The 17,877-nt window shown below is 34.4% G+C and overlaps 1 protein-coding gene across 1 annotated transcript in view; it reads left to right on the forward strand.

Moving 5' to 3' along the window:
• Positions 1-17,877, forward strand: part of Rbsn-5 (Rabenosyn-5) — a 201,752-nt gene that overhangs the window by 73,003 nt on the left and 110,872 nt on the right. Inside the window, exon 4 of the mRNA XM_090410078.1 lies at positions 2,123-2,245. Within this exon, the coding sequence (XP_090266204.1) occupies positions 2,123-2,245 (123 nt within the window). The remainder of the gene's footprint in view (positions 1-2,122; positions 2,246-17,877) is intronic.

Below are 17,877 nucleotides of genomic sequence, written 5' to 3' on the forward strand. Positions count from 1 at the left end.
TATTCAGTTGATTGTTGATCCCTCTCTCTCTCTCTCTCTCTCTCTGCCTTATACCTGTTCTAGATGTACTTTCATGGACATTGCTTTGCTGATGAAGCTGCTTTCGTTTTCCTGCTTTCCTCTAAAACCATAAAAACAAAAGCAGCTGTTGGTCAACACCATTTATAGTCCCAGCTCCAAACTTTTGCTGATTTTCACACAAAATTTGATGTTAACACACTGCTCCAAATTTCAATCGCACATTTTTATGCCAAAGTTTACATGCAGATCTCTATTGTTTTTGCAATAGCCAACAGCTTGAGGTTTATGCACACATCAGTTAAAAGATGTACAAGCACGATTACTCATGTGACTCCAACCAAATCACCACACCGGCAACACTACGCAGCCGTTCCAGGAATTAAATTGTCTTGCCTCGTATATCTTCATTTTTGATTTCATCTCTGAGTCTAATGTTTAGCAGACATCTTTTCATTCTTCTTTCTGTTTTTTGCATTTTATCTATTATTCTTTTTTGATTGGCCAGGTTTCTGCTCTAATGTCATAACAGGCAGTTTTCCTTTTTGGTTTGTCATTATTTTGGTTTTCTCAGAATTAATCCGATTTCTATTGATTTAGTTGTTAGATCTTCTATTATTTCTTTTAAATCTTTCATATCATTTGCAATAATAAGAATGTCATCAGCAAATTTTAGGTTAGTTAATTTAATTCTATTAATATTGACTCCTTTATTGGAGCATTCTAAATTACTCATATGTTCCAATCTAATGTGAAGATTTTGGGAGAAGTTGTCTTATTCCTTGATTTATGTGAAATTTTTCACTTATTACATTAAGAATGATATTTGATATAGCATTTCCATAAAAATATTTTAGGAAATAATTTTTTTTTTCAATTCCAGAATCTCTAACAGCTTCTATTATTAATGATGTTTTTATGCAATCAAAAACTTTTTTAAAAATCTATGATGGCCATCTGAAGAGGAAGGTTGTATTTATTGCATTTTTCAACAAGCAGGCTTGTTGATTGAATATTATCTATTGTACTGAAGTTCTTTCTGAAACCAGCTTGTTCAGAGAGTTTATTGAATAAAATCTTGTTTCTAATCTATTGGTTATAATTCTAGTGAAAAGCTTATATGTGTGGGATAACAAACTAATTGATTGGCTAGGTTTCTGCTCTGTATGTCATAACAGGCAATACACATTGGTCGAACAGTCTTGTTGAACATTTCAAAATACAAACTTTTATTAAATTTCATCTAGCTAGAAAAGAGATATTGCTGTATATAATTTCAAAATGTTTTGCTCCCTTTTTTCACTTGCAAACATTCTCATTGAAACAGAAGTGAGATGATTCAGCAAATTTTTATAAAAATTTCAAATGCAGAATTTCAGTAAAGTCCACTCAGCCGGAGTTACAGGAATAACTTGTGCACAGATATCTGAGTGGACAGAAAATGTCTAATAGGCATTACTTAAATTAAGGGGATATTAAATCCCACATAGTTTTAAAACCGAATAAGAAACTCAAAGATTGGAATCAGAGAGTACTCGTTCGCAGAATACATAAGTTCTTTTCGCTATACACTTTGGTATTAGATCTAGCTACTCACTGATGAAGCCTCAAAAAAGGCTGAAACCGGTCTGGGTAGTGACCTCCCTCCATAATCCATAATGTAATAACAGCATACATTTCCTAGGAAATGTGTTTTTACATTATGGAAAATACCCAAGAATAGCGATATGAACTTCCCCACCTTTGCAACGAGCTGCCCTGGTATTGTACTACGTACTAGGATCACTTGCATTGGCTAACGCTAGTGTCGCCGATACTTCATAGTTTACTATATTCGGCAAGAAACTCTCTGATTCCAATCTTTGAGTTTCTTATTTGGTTTTAAAACTATGTGGGATTTAATATCCCCTTAATTTAAGTAATGTTTTCATTGCCGAAATGAAGCTTATTAGCTCTTTATACTTAAGTCTAATAGGCACTTATTATTTTGCAATATATGTTTTATAAAACTTGACAGTCTTATACATTTTTACAGGTATTTCAAAGTTGATTGCATTTGGAAAGATATATTTACATCTAATTATTTATCATTGATGTGTTTCAGGAAAAGCAAAAAGAAAGATTTTGAAACAAGATTGTAGTTTTGATGACTCTAAGAGACCATATGATGAAGACCATAATCAGTCTTCTTCTTCAGAGTTTTTCTTTTGGGATACTCAAGAGATGGGTTTGTAAATGTTTTTATTTTATGGTTTATTACTTTTCAGCATGAAATAATTGAAAAAATAAAAACTTTTTAAATCAAAGAAGAATTTAAATTAAAAACTTCTGAAATAGCTTATAAGCATTTAAGCTTGCTCAGAAGTTCAGGATTCCATATAAAACTAATTGTTCAGCTAATCATGCTTGCTGTTGTTGTTGTGTTTCATTTTGTTACTCCTTGTTGGCAAACTAATGTGTATCTTGGAATCTATCAGGAAAAAATACTGAATAGTGTTAGTTGTCTTTTTTGTTTAAATGTTATTATACTTTAGTAAAGTACAGTTGATCATCACTACAGCAAACATGGTTATTAACGGTTGCACTATAGTTGTTAGGCTTTGTTGCAAGTATGTGCCAGACCATGATTTGTCTGAATAAATGAATACCGAATATTCTGTTTTGAAATTTAACCAAAGCACCAAATATTAATTTGGCTGAAGTTTACTAAATTAAATTTTATAAACAAATATTTTGAGGGAAAAAAAATAACAAAAACACTCAATAATAATTGATAAAATTTTTTAATGAGCATATATTTTTTGTTCAAGATATTCATTTTTAGATTTTAATTCAATAATTGGTCAAATATATAAGCCATCCTTATTTCATAGCCAAAAAGGTATAAAATTTGAAAGTTTTGAAAATTTATCAGAGAGCTTACGAGAACACAGTCCTCACCCAGCATCATAGTTCCCTTAGTTTATAGTACTTAAAAGACATCAACACTGCCAAGGCACCTGTATATTGCCTTTATTAATGCTTTTGATGAAGGGTTTACTGGCCTGACATCTGTTTTGAAGGGGCTGTTTCATATCATATGTCAGGTGGAAACCTTAAAATGGCAATAACCCTCATTCAGTACCAAAGTGTCAGAGATGTATTTTTCATAAGTGAATGATCATAAGAACAGACTCAAATTCTTCATTTTAGCTTTGTAAAATAAACAGATCAATCCACATTTTATAGCCAAACATATCAACTTGGAAAGTTTCTTAAGTAGTGTAAGCTAATGAAACCCTGATGCTGATATATATATATAGTTGTTTATGAAATAAGCATGAATCTTTAATAGCTCCTATTTCTATTTATTTTACATTGCCAAAATGAAGATATTTAGGCTTTTCTTTGATGGAATGGAATGATTTCCTTTCATCCTTACAGATGGTAGGGGCAGCTATGCTACCATACTAGGGAAGTGACTATGAGCAAGGTGGTTTGCCGTTGCCTTCCTTGCTGTGCTATATCCTATGGCTGTATCCTGTGTGTTCACGGGTCCGGTTTGCCTGTTTGTGGGATGAAAAACCCCAGAATAAACTGGGGGAAAACCCTACTGTTCACATCCAAGACCGGCTAACTTGGCTATGACTGAGGAAGACCCTTCAGCTCCTCACGTCTCCGACGGGAATCGAACCCAGGACACTCCTTCCCCAGGCATATGGTTATGAAGCACACAGCCACTAGGCTAACTGCATGTACTTTTCTTTGATACAAAGAGAAAATAAAATCTTTGTTTTCCCTAAATATAACTGTCAAATGTTAAAGTATGCAGCCGAGAGGCTTAAATTTGGCATAAGTGAGATATTAAATGTAGAATATTATGAAAATCCATAATTTTCTAGCCAAATGTAGAAAGAAACTTAAGTTTCAAAAATTTTTGAAACTTTAATATAATATAATATAATATCAATATAATAATAAAACTGTCATTTCATTTTATAGGGAACATTTATTTTAAAAACAACACAACATAAAAATTTAAAAAAAAATTATTATTATTGCTCTGCTGAATTGGCTGCTATTATTCCTCTGCTTTCCTCCAAAATCATTAGAACAAGATTCACATCCTTTTACAGTCTTGAAATATCTCTCACTAAACCAACTTCACTGCTTTCTCTTTCATTCCATCTACTTTTCTTTTTTTTTTTTTTGGAAGGAACAGCCTTCCCTAAAGAATACAGCCTTCAGTTCAAAAAAAAAAAAAAAAAAAAAAAAAAAAAAAAAAAAAAAAGTAAACAGAACAGATTGGTAGAGCCTCTGCTACTAATGGCTTAAGCAAGTTTGAGCATGGTTAGTAGTTGGGCAGGGTTCAATTGTTCTATGCTGTTGGCATACTCTCCCTCAATAAGTCTTTGGACTCCCTGTAGGTGTCACATAATAATAATAATTATTATTATTACCTGACACCTCCAGTTATTTGAGGAGTCCTTCCTCAAATAACAAAATAAAAATATTAACAGAACGTTTATTTTAAATTGTGAAATATAGAGAATAATTATAGATCTAATAATCACAATGAATATAATAAACTTAGTTTAATCCTTTATCCAAGTGTAAGCAAACAAAGTTTGCGTCTGAAGTATCTTCAGGATTGAGGCAACTCGTAGTAAAGGTGGACCAAGCTCTCATCAATCTTCCAACATCTTTCTCTAAATCCAGAGTAATTTAATAATTAGGTGAGACACCTTTTGGCAACTCGTATAGGTAAATATGACTTCTCCATTGCTTCCACCTTAGTATCACCACCTCTAGGTCTGACTCCCACTGACGAGACCTCAATAAAGGTCGAAACAGGTCTGGATAGTAGCCGTTCCCTTAATGCATAGCATTATACATGTCCCCAAAGAGATGTGCTTTGTATTATTGGAGATACTGAGACAAGTAGTGACGAGAGCTTGGTCCACCTTTACTACGAGTTGCCTCAGTCCTAAAGATACTTTTAATATAATTAAAATAATTATAATTATATATAAATAATTATAATTAAATAATTAATAAATAATTATAATTAATATAAATAATACAAAGCACATCCCCAAAGGAGATGTGCTTTGTATTATTGGAGATACTGAGACAAGTAGTGATGAGAGCTTGGTCCACCTTTACTACAAGTTGCCTCAGTCCTAAAGATACTTCAGGCACAAACTTTGTTTGCTTTCACGTGGATAAAGGATTAAACTAAATTTATTATAGTCTAACCAAGTGGGAAAAAACTTCCAAAATCACAATAATTAATGATAAATTATGAAGAGAAAGGAATCGTTCAGCATTTTTGGCAGTAGTCTGTTTTTTTTTTTTTTAAATAAATAAATAATTTTGGCTTTTGATGAACACACTGGTAGCTGGTGCCAAAAGAAATTTTCTCTGAGAAATGGTACTACAGAAATTAGTTTACTTAGGGTTGGAAATCCTTTTTGAACAATTCAGTAAGGCTATCCAATCGAATAATTTCAGCCAGAGCATAATGTGAAGATTTTTCCTAGTTGTCATCCACATCCTGTTTATTATTATTATTATTATTTTTAGATTATTCGATTTTAGATGTTTAGATTTCATGGTTTGATGTTTCAGTTATGTTGTTTTCTTTTACGAATTCATTGCTATACTTGTGTTTTAATCATAGATGTGCACTTCCTTTTTTTCTGTATCATCCAGATATTTTGTTTCTTATTTTACAAATTTTGAATCTGCATATAAATTGTAACCATTCCAAATCTTACTTTATTATTTGTAACTAAACTGTACTCTTTTTCAATATTTAAGACACATTTTAATACTTCATAATATAAACAACTTTTAAGACTGCATTATGTAGACTAAAATAATAACAACAAAGGAAGTATGTATAGCAAATGAAATAAGCCTTTGTATGTGATCACACAAGATAAGGGGAAACTTTTCCTGATTGGTTGTATTTGTTATGACATATGTAGCAGGAATTTTTCTGATTTGGCAAGCGGAATATCCAAATCTTTTTCTTGATTCAGGCAAATATTTGAAAAACAAAATGAATCCCTACTTTGTTGCTGCCATCTTTCCTTCGGTAGTAAGCATAATATACACTTGCATATAGACATTATTAAACTAAGGAAAAAAAAATTTGAAGCAATTAAAGTAATTATGAATTGCACAGAAATATTCAGCCCTTTAGAACTTGATTTTGTTTGGTGGAGATCTGGGAAAAAAACACTTTTGAAAATTATAAAATATGGATGCACAGATTTGAAGCAACTTATTCCCAAGTGCCACCTAGTAACTGCTCAATATTATAGGTTAATAAATAATTTACCACTTAAAAAGTGATCTAACAAGCTGGATGGAAGTAAGATTTGTGTTTCCCATTCTATGAAAAATTTCTTCTACATTAATCTGATAACAATCCTTTACCAACGTATTTTTAAAAAAAAAATTTTTTTTTATTATCACATGGTATTATTACACCAGATCATAGAGATCAAGTTCATGTATTTTATACAGCACCATTTCTGGGTTGTTATAGAGTTCACATTTGGAAATATTCATACAGTTTAGCAAACACATTGGTGATGCTTCCTCAATGTTACAGATTTTGCAGATGGGGAAGACTTTTATGCCATTGCTAAACTTGATTGGTCTTGTGTGGCCGGCTTGTGGCGAGAGATCATGGTAGTGGCACTGCGATTAAACTTGGAGTTGATGGTAGCTCCTGGATTTTCTGCTGAGTACCAGTGGTGAGTCATCTCCTGAAGAATTGTTCTTTTTATGTTTTCTTTTTGGGTGGTTTTAAAAAGATCGAAATCTGTGGTATCACATGATGTTGCGGCCATTTTTGTTACTTCATCTGCAGTTTCATTTCCCTGTAATCCCACATGGGATGGGATCCATTGGAAGATTATTTTGGAATCCTTATGTAGTTTGTTTATGTTTTTTGCTATGTTTCTAAGTATTTCTTGATGGCTAGTGTAGCAGTTCTTAATAGCTTGAAGGGCTGCTAAGGAATCTGTGAAAAATATAAACTCCTTCGGGTTTTGTTTGTCCAAATATTGCGGTGCTGTGTTAATGGCTATTAATTCTGCATGGTATGAGTTGCATCCAATACTGTTAGTTGTTTTTAGTTCTATATTATGAGAGCCATAGATGAGTATGCCATTCCCAGAATTGCCATTTGGATTTTTGGAGCCATCTGTGTAGATCTTTATTGAGTCAGGTCCATATTCCATTATTTTTGAAAGGGCTAATGATCTCAAGATTTCAGTTTTCTAGGCTTTTTTTCTCATGTTTCCCTATTTCAGAGTTGATAACTATATTTTTCCTGTCTTGGTTTGGAGGAAATGCTGGGTAGTTGGCTATTTTATTTGGACAATCCAAGGGAATTTTATTTTCTATGATTTCATGCATTGTTGATTTTTTTCTCTATTTTGTTTGTTGGTTTCCTGTTTTTAAAAAGTTCACTTGTTCTATGATGTGCAAGGTTGGCTCTTTTTTCTACAAATTTGGTAAGATTTTCTTGCCACCTAATTTAATGAACAAGGTTGGATTTGAATTCTGCTATTTTTCCAGGAGTTGTATTCCTTAGTCCACATATGATTTTAGCTGCATTTTTCTGAATTTTTATAAGCTTGTCTAAACTGGTTTGTGATGTTTGCATCCAGATAGGTGAAGCATATTCCATTATGGGACGGATAATAGAGGTATATGTGACTTTTAAGGTTTTAGCATCTGCTCCCCACTCTTTAGCTGAGATACTTTTCATGATATTTAGTCTTCTTTTTGCTCTGACTGCAACATTGTTGATATGTTTATTGAAGCTTAGCGATGGATCCAGAGTAACTCCAAGGTATTTGGGGTTTTCATTAAATGTAATTAGTTGACTGTTTAGCTTAATCTTTGGCCTCCACTTTCTGAGGTGGTTATTAATAGTAAAAACACAGGTTTCTGATTTAGTGGGGTTAATTTTGATTTTTTTGGTTTTCACAGTATGTAGCTAAACTTTCAATGGCGTTATTTAAGTGACCTTCTGCTGTTTCTAGGTTGTTGTGGGCTGAGAATAGGACCAAATCAGTGCAAATCTTTTGTTTCTTTATTTATATTTTTTATCTAAGTCATTTAAGTAGATGGAAAAAAGGAGTGGGCTCAAAATGCTACCTTGAGAGAGTCCCTGTCTCATTTTCACTTCCTTGGAAAAGGAATTATTTATTCTAACTCGAATTGTTCTATTTCTTAGAAAGTCATAGTTCCAGTTAAGAACTTTCCCTTCTATTCCAATATGACAAAGTTTGGAAAAGAGTTTCTGCCTCCACGCCTTGTCAAAGGCATTGCTAAAATCTATAAAAGCTGCAATGGTGGATTTGGTAGTTTTGGTCTGGAAGTTATCTTGAATTGTCTGGTTAAGTAGAAAAGTTGATTAGTTGTTGAGTGATTTCTTCTAAAGGCAGCCTGAAAATGTGGTAGTATACTATTTTTGTTTAGATAGTAATTCAAACGTTGGAGTATCATTTTTTTCATTAATTTGCCTGGAATTGAAGTCAGTGAAATTGGTCTATAACTTTCTGGTTGGTCTTGTGGTTTGTTAGGCTTTAAGATTGGTATGATTGTGGCTGTCTTCCAGTCTTTCGGAGCTTTTCCTTGTTTTAGGCTATTGTTGTATGGGTGAAGTAGCCAATCTACGGCTAGGGAAGGAAGATGTTTGATCATAATTCCTTGTGTGTTATCTGGTCCACATGATTTATTTATATCTAGTCTCTCCAAGGTATTTGCGATCTCCCTGTCTCCAAGTTTGATATTTCCATCTGGATCTTTTAGCATGTTAGTCTCACTTGCCTTTGGTAGGTCTCTTTGTAAATTAGCAGTCAGTTTCCAAAGCTTGGTATCTGAAGTGTTTGGATTTAAGTTGTGGCAAAAATTCTTGCCACCTAGTTCTTTGTAATATATTATATTTTTGTTTAATTTCAGCATTTATCTTGTTGTACTCAATCCTGTTTTCTGGAGAGCTTCCAATTTTTAAGATGTTAAATAATTCATTTCGTTTAGTTATTTTACTGGCAAGTTCCTGGTGAACCTTTGTGTAGTTTGAAATAACTTTTCTCCTGTAGCCCTTTGTGATACTTTTCTTTGCTGCATTTAGGATAGTATTCTTCCAAGTTATATAGTCTTTGTCTAAGTCATCATGGTATGTGTGATCTTTCAGCATTTTACTTACTTCATCCTTGTATTTCTCTCAATTTGCCTTCTGGAAGTTCCAATGATATTTTCTTTTTTGGGTGGGTCTAGTCATTTTTGAGTTCAGATTCATTAATATTGGAGTATGGTCGCTTCCTACTGGTTTCAAAACAGACCAAATAGCTTTGTTGTGAAGATCATGAGACACCGCAGTGATATCTAGGGCATCTTTTGTACCATAAGAATGAGACAGATAAGTAGGTTCTCCACTGTTGAGAATTATTAGTCCTGTTTCATCTAAGAAATTACTCAGGTTTTCTCCTCTTGGGTTTATTTCCTCAGAATCCCATAACAGATGTTTGCTATTGTTAGCAAACACCTGTTATTACAGGATAATTATGATAATACTACATGAAAAAGTTACACCATTACTAATTTCCAATCAATAATTTTCCTCCAAATTAATCTGTTATGTCAGCAGTCCAATATTATCAGATCTTATGTCTGTCTTTTAAGGCACTTTTTACTGTATCAATCCATCTACATCTTGGTCTTTTTCTGGGTCTTTTTTTTTTCCTGACAACCTGGCAAAGAACACTTGTTTTGCTAATATTTTCTCTCGCATCCTGTTTAAGTGACCATACCACCAGAGATTATCTCTATACACATTTCTGAATGCTAACAATGGCAAGTTCTTTCCTAATATCCTCATTTTTGATGTGATACAACCATTGATCCCATCTGTTCACTCCACTAATCTTTCTCAGACCTATCATATCAGAGGTCTCTAGTCTTTCATCAAGTATTTTATTTCTAACCCAGCTCTCAGATCCATAAGTTAAAATCGGTTTGAACACTGTCTTGTATACAGCTAATTTAGTGTTTTGACTAAATTTCTTTCTTATTCCATATAAATTTATTCAGCTGACTTCCCTGCCATGCCAGCTTTACTAATTTAATTCTCTTGTCCATTTCCATATTTAATTTACCATTTTCACTGAATATTGTGCCTAAATAGCTGAAATGTTTTACTTGTTCTATAGGCTCATCATTCAGGATACAGTTGATGTTTTCAATGTTTCTTCCTATTTCCATTGTCGTTGTCTTGTTATTGCTAATTTTCATACCAAACATATTACAACAGCTATTCATTTTAGTCAGGGAATCTTACAGACTTGTACTGGATTTATTCAGAAGTATAACATCATCCACATAAAGAAAAGAGCTAAGATTAACATCACCAATTTTAACATCAGATTTAATACCACTTTCCTTCATAATGTGATCCATATAGATAATGAATAACAGTGGAGATAATGTGCACCCTTGTTGCACACATGATTTTATTCAAACTAATTTCCAGTACCTCCTTCAATTCTGACTGCTGACTTACAGCTTAAATAGAAACTATGTGTTGCTTAATATAATGTCCCATTTACACCATATAACTGTAGTATTTTGAAGCGTTTTCCTCTTGGCACTTTGTCATATGCCTTTTCGAGATCAATAAAACTTATATACAAATCCTTATATTCCCAAGATTTCTCAACTATTTGTCTTATGGTGTAAAACTGATCCTGGCAACCTCTATTTGTCCTGAATCCAGTTTGTTCTTTACTTAGTTTCCCTTCCTCAACTTTTCTCAGCCGTTTCTCAACTTGCATAAATCCTACCAGAAACACTCAGGAGCTCACATTCAGTTTTATTTCCCTTTTTATAGATGGGTACTATGAGAATCCTGCTCCATTCCTCTGGAATTTGATCCTCTCACCAGGTCTTCAGAATTATGCAATGCAGCCACTGTAAAATTTTTATACCTTCATATGTGAGCATTTCTGACCAAATTTCATTTACTCTATCTGCCTTTCCACATTTCAGGTTTTCGATGACTTTTTCTACTTCAAGTATGGATATGTATTCCTGACTGCATTCCTATTGGGAGTTTTTTTACCATCCTGCTGGCATTGCTTATTTCATTTAGCAGTCTTTTAAAGTAATTACTTCAGATATCTAGAATATCGTTATCTTCCATTTTCATGTCACCTTTATCATCTCTTATTCCTTTTATAGTACTTTTTTCTTCATTTCTATGCTTTTTAAATAGCCTGCAGAATATTTTGCCACCTTCCTGATATTTATTTTCTATGTTTTTATCAAAATTTTCCCATGAAAGTTTTCCCAGAGCTGTAGAGCAGGTGTCCTCCCTCGATGAGTCTTTGGACTCCCTGGAGGTGTCAAATAATAATAATGACTCTTGTTTAGCTAGTTTTACACTGTGTTTCATTTTCTTACAATTTTCTCTGTAGTCTCTAAGAGCACAAGCTGACTTACTTGCCAGGAACTTTTGATGTGCTTTCTTCTTTTCTTTCACTGCCTCTTTAACTTCCTGAGTCCACCATGGAGTTCTGATTTTTCTATCCTTACATACAACCTCACCTTACAGACATGCCTCTCTGGCTGAATCAATCAATGTTTTCTTCAGGATTTGCCATTGAATCTCCAAGCTTTGGTTCTTGTTTTCAAATTCTTTCATTTTTTCTTCAATAATGTTGTGTATTTGACTCTACAGTTCACCCCTGAAAGCTGCTCAACCTTGATTTGTTTTAAAACTTTCCTACACACACTTCTTTTCAATATGAAATTCAGTTTTATCATGCTCAAAACTAAATAGTGATCACTTCCTATTTCATATCTTTTGTATCCTCTTGTGTCCTGATCCTATGAACTTATAGTAAATAAGTCTTTTCTTCTGAATTGCATCTTCTCTCCATGTCGATTTGTGCACATTTTTATGTTGGAACAGCATTAGCAATAACTAATCTATGTCCTGAACAGAAATCCAGCAGGCATTATTATTAGCTTTGAACTTTTCTCCAAATTTTTCCAAAACATTTCTATATGTCTGGTAATCATTTCCTACTCTGCTGTTTAAATCTCCAACAAAGGCCGACTTTTCCTCTTTCATTGTGCCAGCTGCTCTCTCTAATGCCTCAAAAAATTCTTCCATTTCTTCCTTGGTAGAACCTCCTGTGGAACCATAAGCACAAATAAATCTCGTTGTCCAGTTCCCCATTCTGATATTTGCACACATCACTCTACTTGATATTGCCTGCCATTCAAGAAGATTATCCTCATATTTAGTGTTGAATACTATAACTACTCCCTGTTTTCCTTGATTGTCATTAATAATAAATAATAATCAGCTAATGCCTTTCTGTTCTTGTATAAGAAGTAGGCAAGGCCTTTTTAGCCCCCATCTAACTTTTTGAGACTGAGTGGACAGTTCAATCTCCACTAGTAGCCAATTAGAGATAGCTGGCCCAAGGCTATCACTAATTAATCGGTATGCAGTGAAGAAGGCAGCTAATAAGTACTGCCATCTCATGGTCCATAACCTTAACACAATATTTTTAATGTCTGAAAATAGTGCGTGTTCGACGCCGATTTTCTTGAGTTTACTGGATGAAAAACCCACTTGCCCGTTGCCTGAATATAACATTTTGTATTTGTCTCTTAGAAAGATCTCACCTGCAAAAAGTTGTATGTCACAAGTTAAACCTATCCCAATATCATTAATATACAAATTAAATAACAGTGGTCCTGTTGCCTGAATATAACATTTTGTATTTGTCTCTTAGAAAGATCTCACCTGCAAAAAGTTGTATGTCACAAGTTAAACCTATCCCAATATCATTAATATACAAATTAAATAACAGTGGTCCCAAAACAGAGCCCTGTGGCACATGAATAGGGACTTTTCTGTTTGGAGATGGTGCCCCACCCCAGTACACAACTTGCTGCTGATACCTATCTGATAGCCAGTCACCTATTCCAACTCACTAGTCTGTTATCCAGGCCTGTCTGCTTCAATTTAGTGACCAACTTGTGGTGCGGCATCTATTAAAAGCTTTTGCAAAATCTAAGTATATCACTGTATATGCATGTATCTCCCTTATCAAATCAGTTTTTGTATCTATCTCTTGCTAATCTCCAAACATCTTAATCACAACTCCAGATAGATATACAGATTGGCCCAAAATTTGTTGCCTTAACCTTATCACCACCTTTGTGAAGTGGAACAATTTTGCCTACCCTCTGCTCTGTTGGGACTTGTGCTAACTCCCTGGAACACTCCCTTAAGACATGTGGTGATATGGCATCAAGTCTATTGCTTAATTGACATCTAGCTTACTTAACTCCTCGTATACCTCTTGCTTGCTCACCAGTAAGTCTTTTCCATTTCATTCTCTACACCAGTGCTTCCCAAACTTCTGGATGTCATGGGCCCCCCCTTTGCAAAAATTAAAATATTTCACGGCCCCCCTCGAAAAAAAATCGTAATAGAGAGATATATTATTATAATGTTTATTGTATTTATATTCAATACAAAACATATAGAGCGAATATTGCAAAAATCAAATGCATATATTACATTTTTTGCCTCTTACCATTTGGTTCTGAAGACGATGCGGGCTGTTCTGGTAAAATATGAAATACTGTCCTTTTTTTTTTTTGAGTCTGTTTCTGCTTCTGATTGTTCGCAGGAATTTTTTTTTATATTTTTTATCAGCCACTTATCCATCTCAGGGTTAAATTTTTTAACGTAGAATAGATCAAATAATATCACCACTTACCAATACTGGCACACCACAGACTGATAACATGAAATTAGTGAATATTACCTGAATAAGGGAATCCCCAGACCAGAAACATTTTTCTCTTTTGTGACTTTTCTCCCTTTGCGGTAATTAAGCCTAACGCAAAAAAGACAGCAAAGGCAGGTTATTAAAACGTGCATATGATTGGTGCGGTATTAACAAAAGATCGCGCAACTGAAAGATAAAAGCATAGCTGACAATTGAGTTGAAATGCTAACTCTCTTCAACCGAATTCCATATGTGAAACTGCCATAATATTCATTATATATATATATTACTTAGTTTTAACACTTTTACGAATTTTAACACGTTCGGTTGAATTTTATTGCTGCCTTGGGAAATCGAACTCACACACATCTAATTAATAACAATAGTTTTTAGTTAGATACTGTGTTTGCCTGTGTAACATATGATTTTGTTTCAGTCTATACAGCATAGTTTCTGTATGAGGGGACATGTGATTCATTAATTAGTTTTAATTTGTTTTATCCCAGTTATCTCTAATTGCGCTATTTGTTGAGAAATATATTACACAGACTCCTCATACCTTATTCACTGGCATAATAAAAGTACTTGTTTTTATTGCCTCTGCAGTATAGTGGCTGTTAGGGAGGGTGTGTTGTTTACCACTGCAAGCGAGTTACTATCTCCCTACATTGAACTTGTTTAAGCTTTTTTTCATGTGTGAAGTATATGCGAAACTTTTATTGGTAACAGAAAACTAGCTCGGATGACAGTCATAATATAAAACGAGTTTTGATATGTATATAAAGTCAATATCAACAGTCCCTGATTAGGAACGCCTGATGAAAGGGACAGGAAGATTTGGAGCTTCCCTGGAGAGCATTTGAAGTAAATACAATAAACCACTGCTTTGAAATGAAACATATGAATAAGCAATATTTATTAATATTCATTAAGCACCGAAATACGCAGGACGCAAAGTTTGTGAACCAACACCAATGTGTGAATTTTTCCATTAAAATATAAAAAAAAATAATAAATAATAAAAGTTAAATACGTTTCTTTTAAAATAAAAAAATCTACTTAGTCTTAAAACATTTTAAATTTGTTTTCATTATTTCACGGCCCCCCTCAACAAAACCTACGGCCCCCAAGGGGGCCGTGGCCCACAGTTTGGGAAGTGTTGCTCTACACTTCTGATTTCACACTGAAGATGAAACATCTTGATGAACTTCTCACTTGAATAGCTTGACTATGTCCTCTTCAGCAGTTACCAATCACCCACTTTCATTCATTGACATAATCATTCTTCTTTCTACTTGCCACATATTGAAAAAACTGTCTAGGGTTTTTTTCTTTGCCTGATTTGCCAATTTTTGCTCATACTGCACTTTTGTTTTCCTTACTAACTGAGCCACTCTCCTGGACAGTTCTTTCTATTCTTCATGTAACTAATTATTTCCATTATTTATCTTGTACTGCCTCCAAAGTATCTTCTTCTTCCAGATTCAATGCTTAATCCCCTTAATTCATCCATTTTACACCTGCCTTATTCAGCCTTTTGACCTTTGGAATACATTCACACATTGATTATTATTATCATCATCATCATCATCATCTATCTCCATGGAGTCAAATGATTCATCATGGGAGGCTATACTCTCTAATGCCAAAAGATCATTGAACCATGCCTTGAACCCATTCAGAGTTTCTGCACTCACCACACAAAGAACCTGCTTCTCACTCCTTGCTCACACCTCCTTATACAGCTTCCATGGATGGCCTCTAGTTCTACCCTTGCTGCTCTTTATGTCCCAATCATATCCTCTTCTTTTATTTACAAGGCTCTGTAAGTTGCATTCCCTCAATCTCTTCTCATATCTGACATTTCATAGACCTGACACTAACTTAGTAAACCTTCAATACATTCTCATCCCCCTAAAAACAGGCAACCAAATCTGTGCACAGTAGTCCATATGTAGCCTGATCAAAGCCTTATACATGGGAACCATAACCTCTTTGCCTCTGCATGTCAATGTCCTCATTATTGCCATAATCCATTGGGATTACAATTTTCTTACAAATTTAGCAATGTGATCCCTAAACTTCGAGTCTCTCTCCACCATCACTCTCAGATCTCTCATCTCCTCAACCTCCTTCAAAATTTCTCCATTAATTGTATGCTGTACATTCCAACTTTGCCCACCAAAATTCAAGACCATGCTTCAAGACCTTGCACTTGGCAACATTAAAATGATAGCTCCAATCATTTGCCCACTCACATAGTCTATTCAGATTCTCCTGCAAGACCACAATGCCTGCTCTACTTCTCATAGCCCTTCCTAACTTTGCATCATCAGTGAACAGCTGTACATCTCCAATTAAGCTGGTCCCAATGTTATTATTGTACAAGTTAAACAATAATGGTCCTGAAACAAATCCCTGCGCACTAGTGACCTTCTGTTGTATCTCCCTTTTACTGTCCTATAATTGTTAATTCCTCTTACAAGTTTATTTTTTATCTTGTTTGTAACAAATTTCTTACTATACGTGATATCACCCAAATACAAGGTATCTAAGCTCTTGCTCCCCTTAGTATCCTAAAACATTTATATTTTTTAGCTGCACCATTTATGACATTTAGTTTATGAAAGAAAATCAAAACAAGAAGCAATTTCTTAAACATGTTTAGGTGTGAAACAATTATGCAGTCGTGACCTTGAACACACAACTAAATTTTTTCTTCCCCTGCAACTAGATTCATATGTTATTACAAGCGGTGCATTGAATGGCAATTTCGGACAACTGAGTTTTCAATGAGCAAAAGTTTATTATACACATAAGCACAATACAATACATTAAAACTCATTAAAACTTAATTCAATGCTAAGCTGAAGCAATACAAAACAATACTAACAAAACACAAATGATAGGTTATAAAATTTATTGTGGGAAGGGCGATTATGCCGCCACAAAAGACTCCACACATACAATAAAAGGATATCCTCGCAAATGTTAACAATTGACTAAAACTTCTCTAAATCTGTCTGAGCACAATATTATGATACAATACCTTAATTAAATACAATTAGTTTGCACACGTTAACTTACGAGAGTAATATGGGTTAAACATTCCTATTGCTACAATAGTAACCACATTCAGTTCTTCAGACAGCTCGTAGACAAAATATAGATGACATGCATAATTTACTAGACACGCGATTTTTTTTATCTATTAACACTGATAAGCTTATTCTCTTTCTATTCTTAAATGCACTAAAGTCTTAGTTCAACTCTCGTTCAAGTCTTTCGATAGATCGGTAACTGAACTACAATCACAGCTACATAAGATTTGAAATAATGTAAGATTTTACGATACCGTTTGATAAGGATCTTCTATGCTAGTCTCTGCTCTTACTCGTCTGTAATTTCCGAGGACAAATTCTTCTGTAGTGGACCATATCTGAGATTTCTCGGATCAAGGTGGGCCTTCACGTCTTCAGCACATCAAGCTTCTTCCAAGGAAACACAATGGATCTGCGATTCTGTAGTCGTGAGATTCACTATGCGGGCACCTACTTCTCCACAGATTTTCTTTTTCCATCAAGAACATGGTTGATATAACATGCAGTAGTTGCCTTTCTTCTCAGCTGTACGGCGTCCCTCCTTTCTATAATAGGGAATTAGGACCGAATCCCGCCTACTTAGTTCCTTGTTGTGGCGGAAGGAGAGAACTCCTGACCTGTTACTCAGGAAAACCACATAAGACCACCCATATGAAGACTAGAGAACCAAGAGAGAGCCACGTGTGTGTGTGTGTGGGGGGGGGTTCCTAACCCTTTTATAGCATGACTCTACTGGCACCTCCTGCAATTAATCCCCCCCCCCCCGATGCCATTTTTCTGCCGAAAATTCCCACGGGCCGTGTGCACGTGACTGACTCGTGGTGACGTCTAAAATCGGGAACCTTGACCTTGGACCTTAGCTTGGTTCTTGCTAACCCTATGAGTCACATTCACTAAACTTTATCAGCTTACCAAAATTTTCTAAGAATTGACAT

This window comes from Typopeltis vanoorti, chromosome 20, assembly GCF_054136105.1.
Source record: "Typopeltis vanoorti isolate ZY-2024b chromosome 20, IOZ_Tvanoo_1.0, whole genome shotgun sequence".
NCBI classification, from domain to species: domain Eukaryota; kingdom Metazoa; phylum Arthropoda; class Arachnida; order Uropygi; family Thelyphonidae; genus Typopeltis; species Typopeltis vanoorti.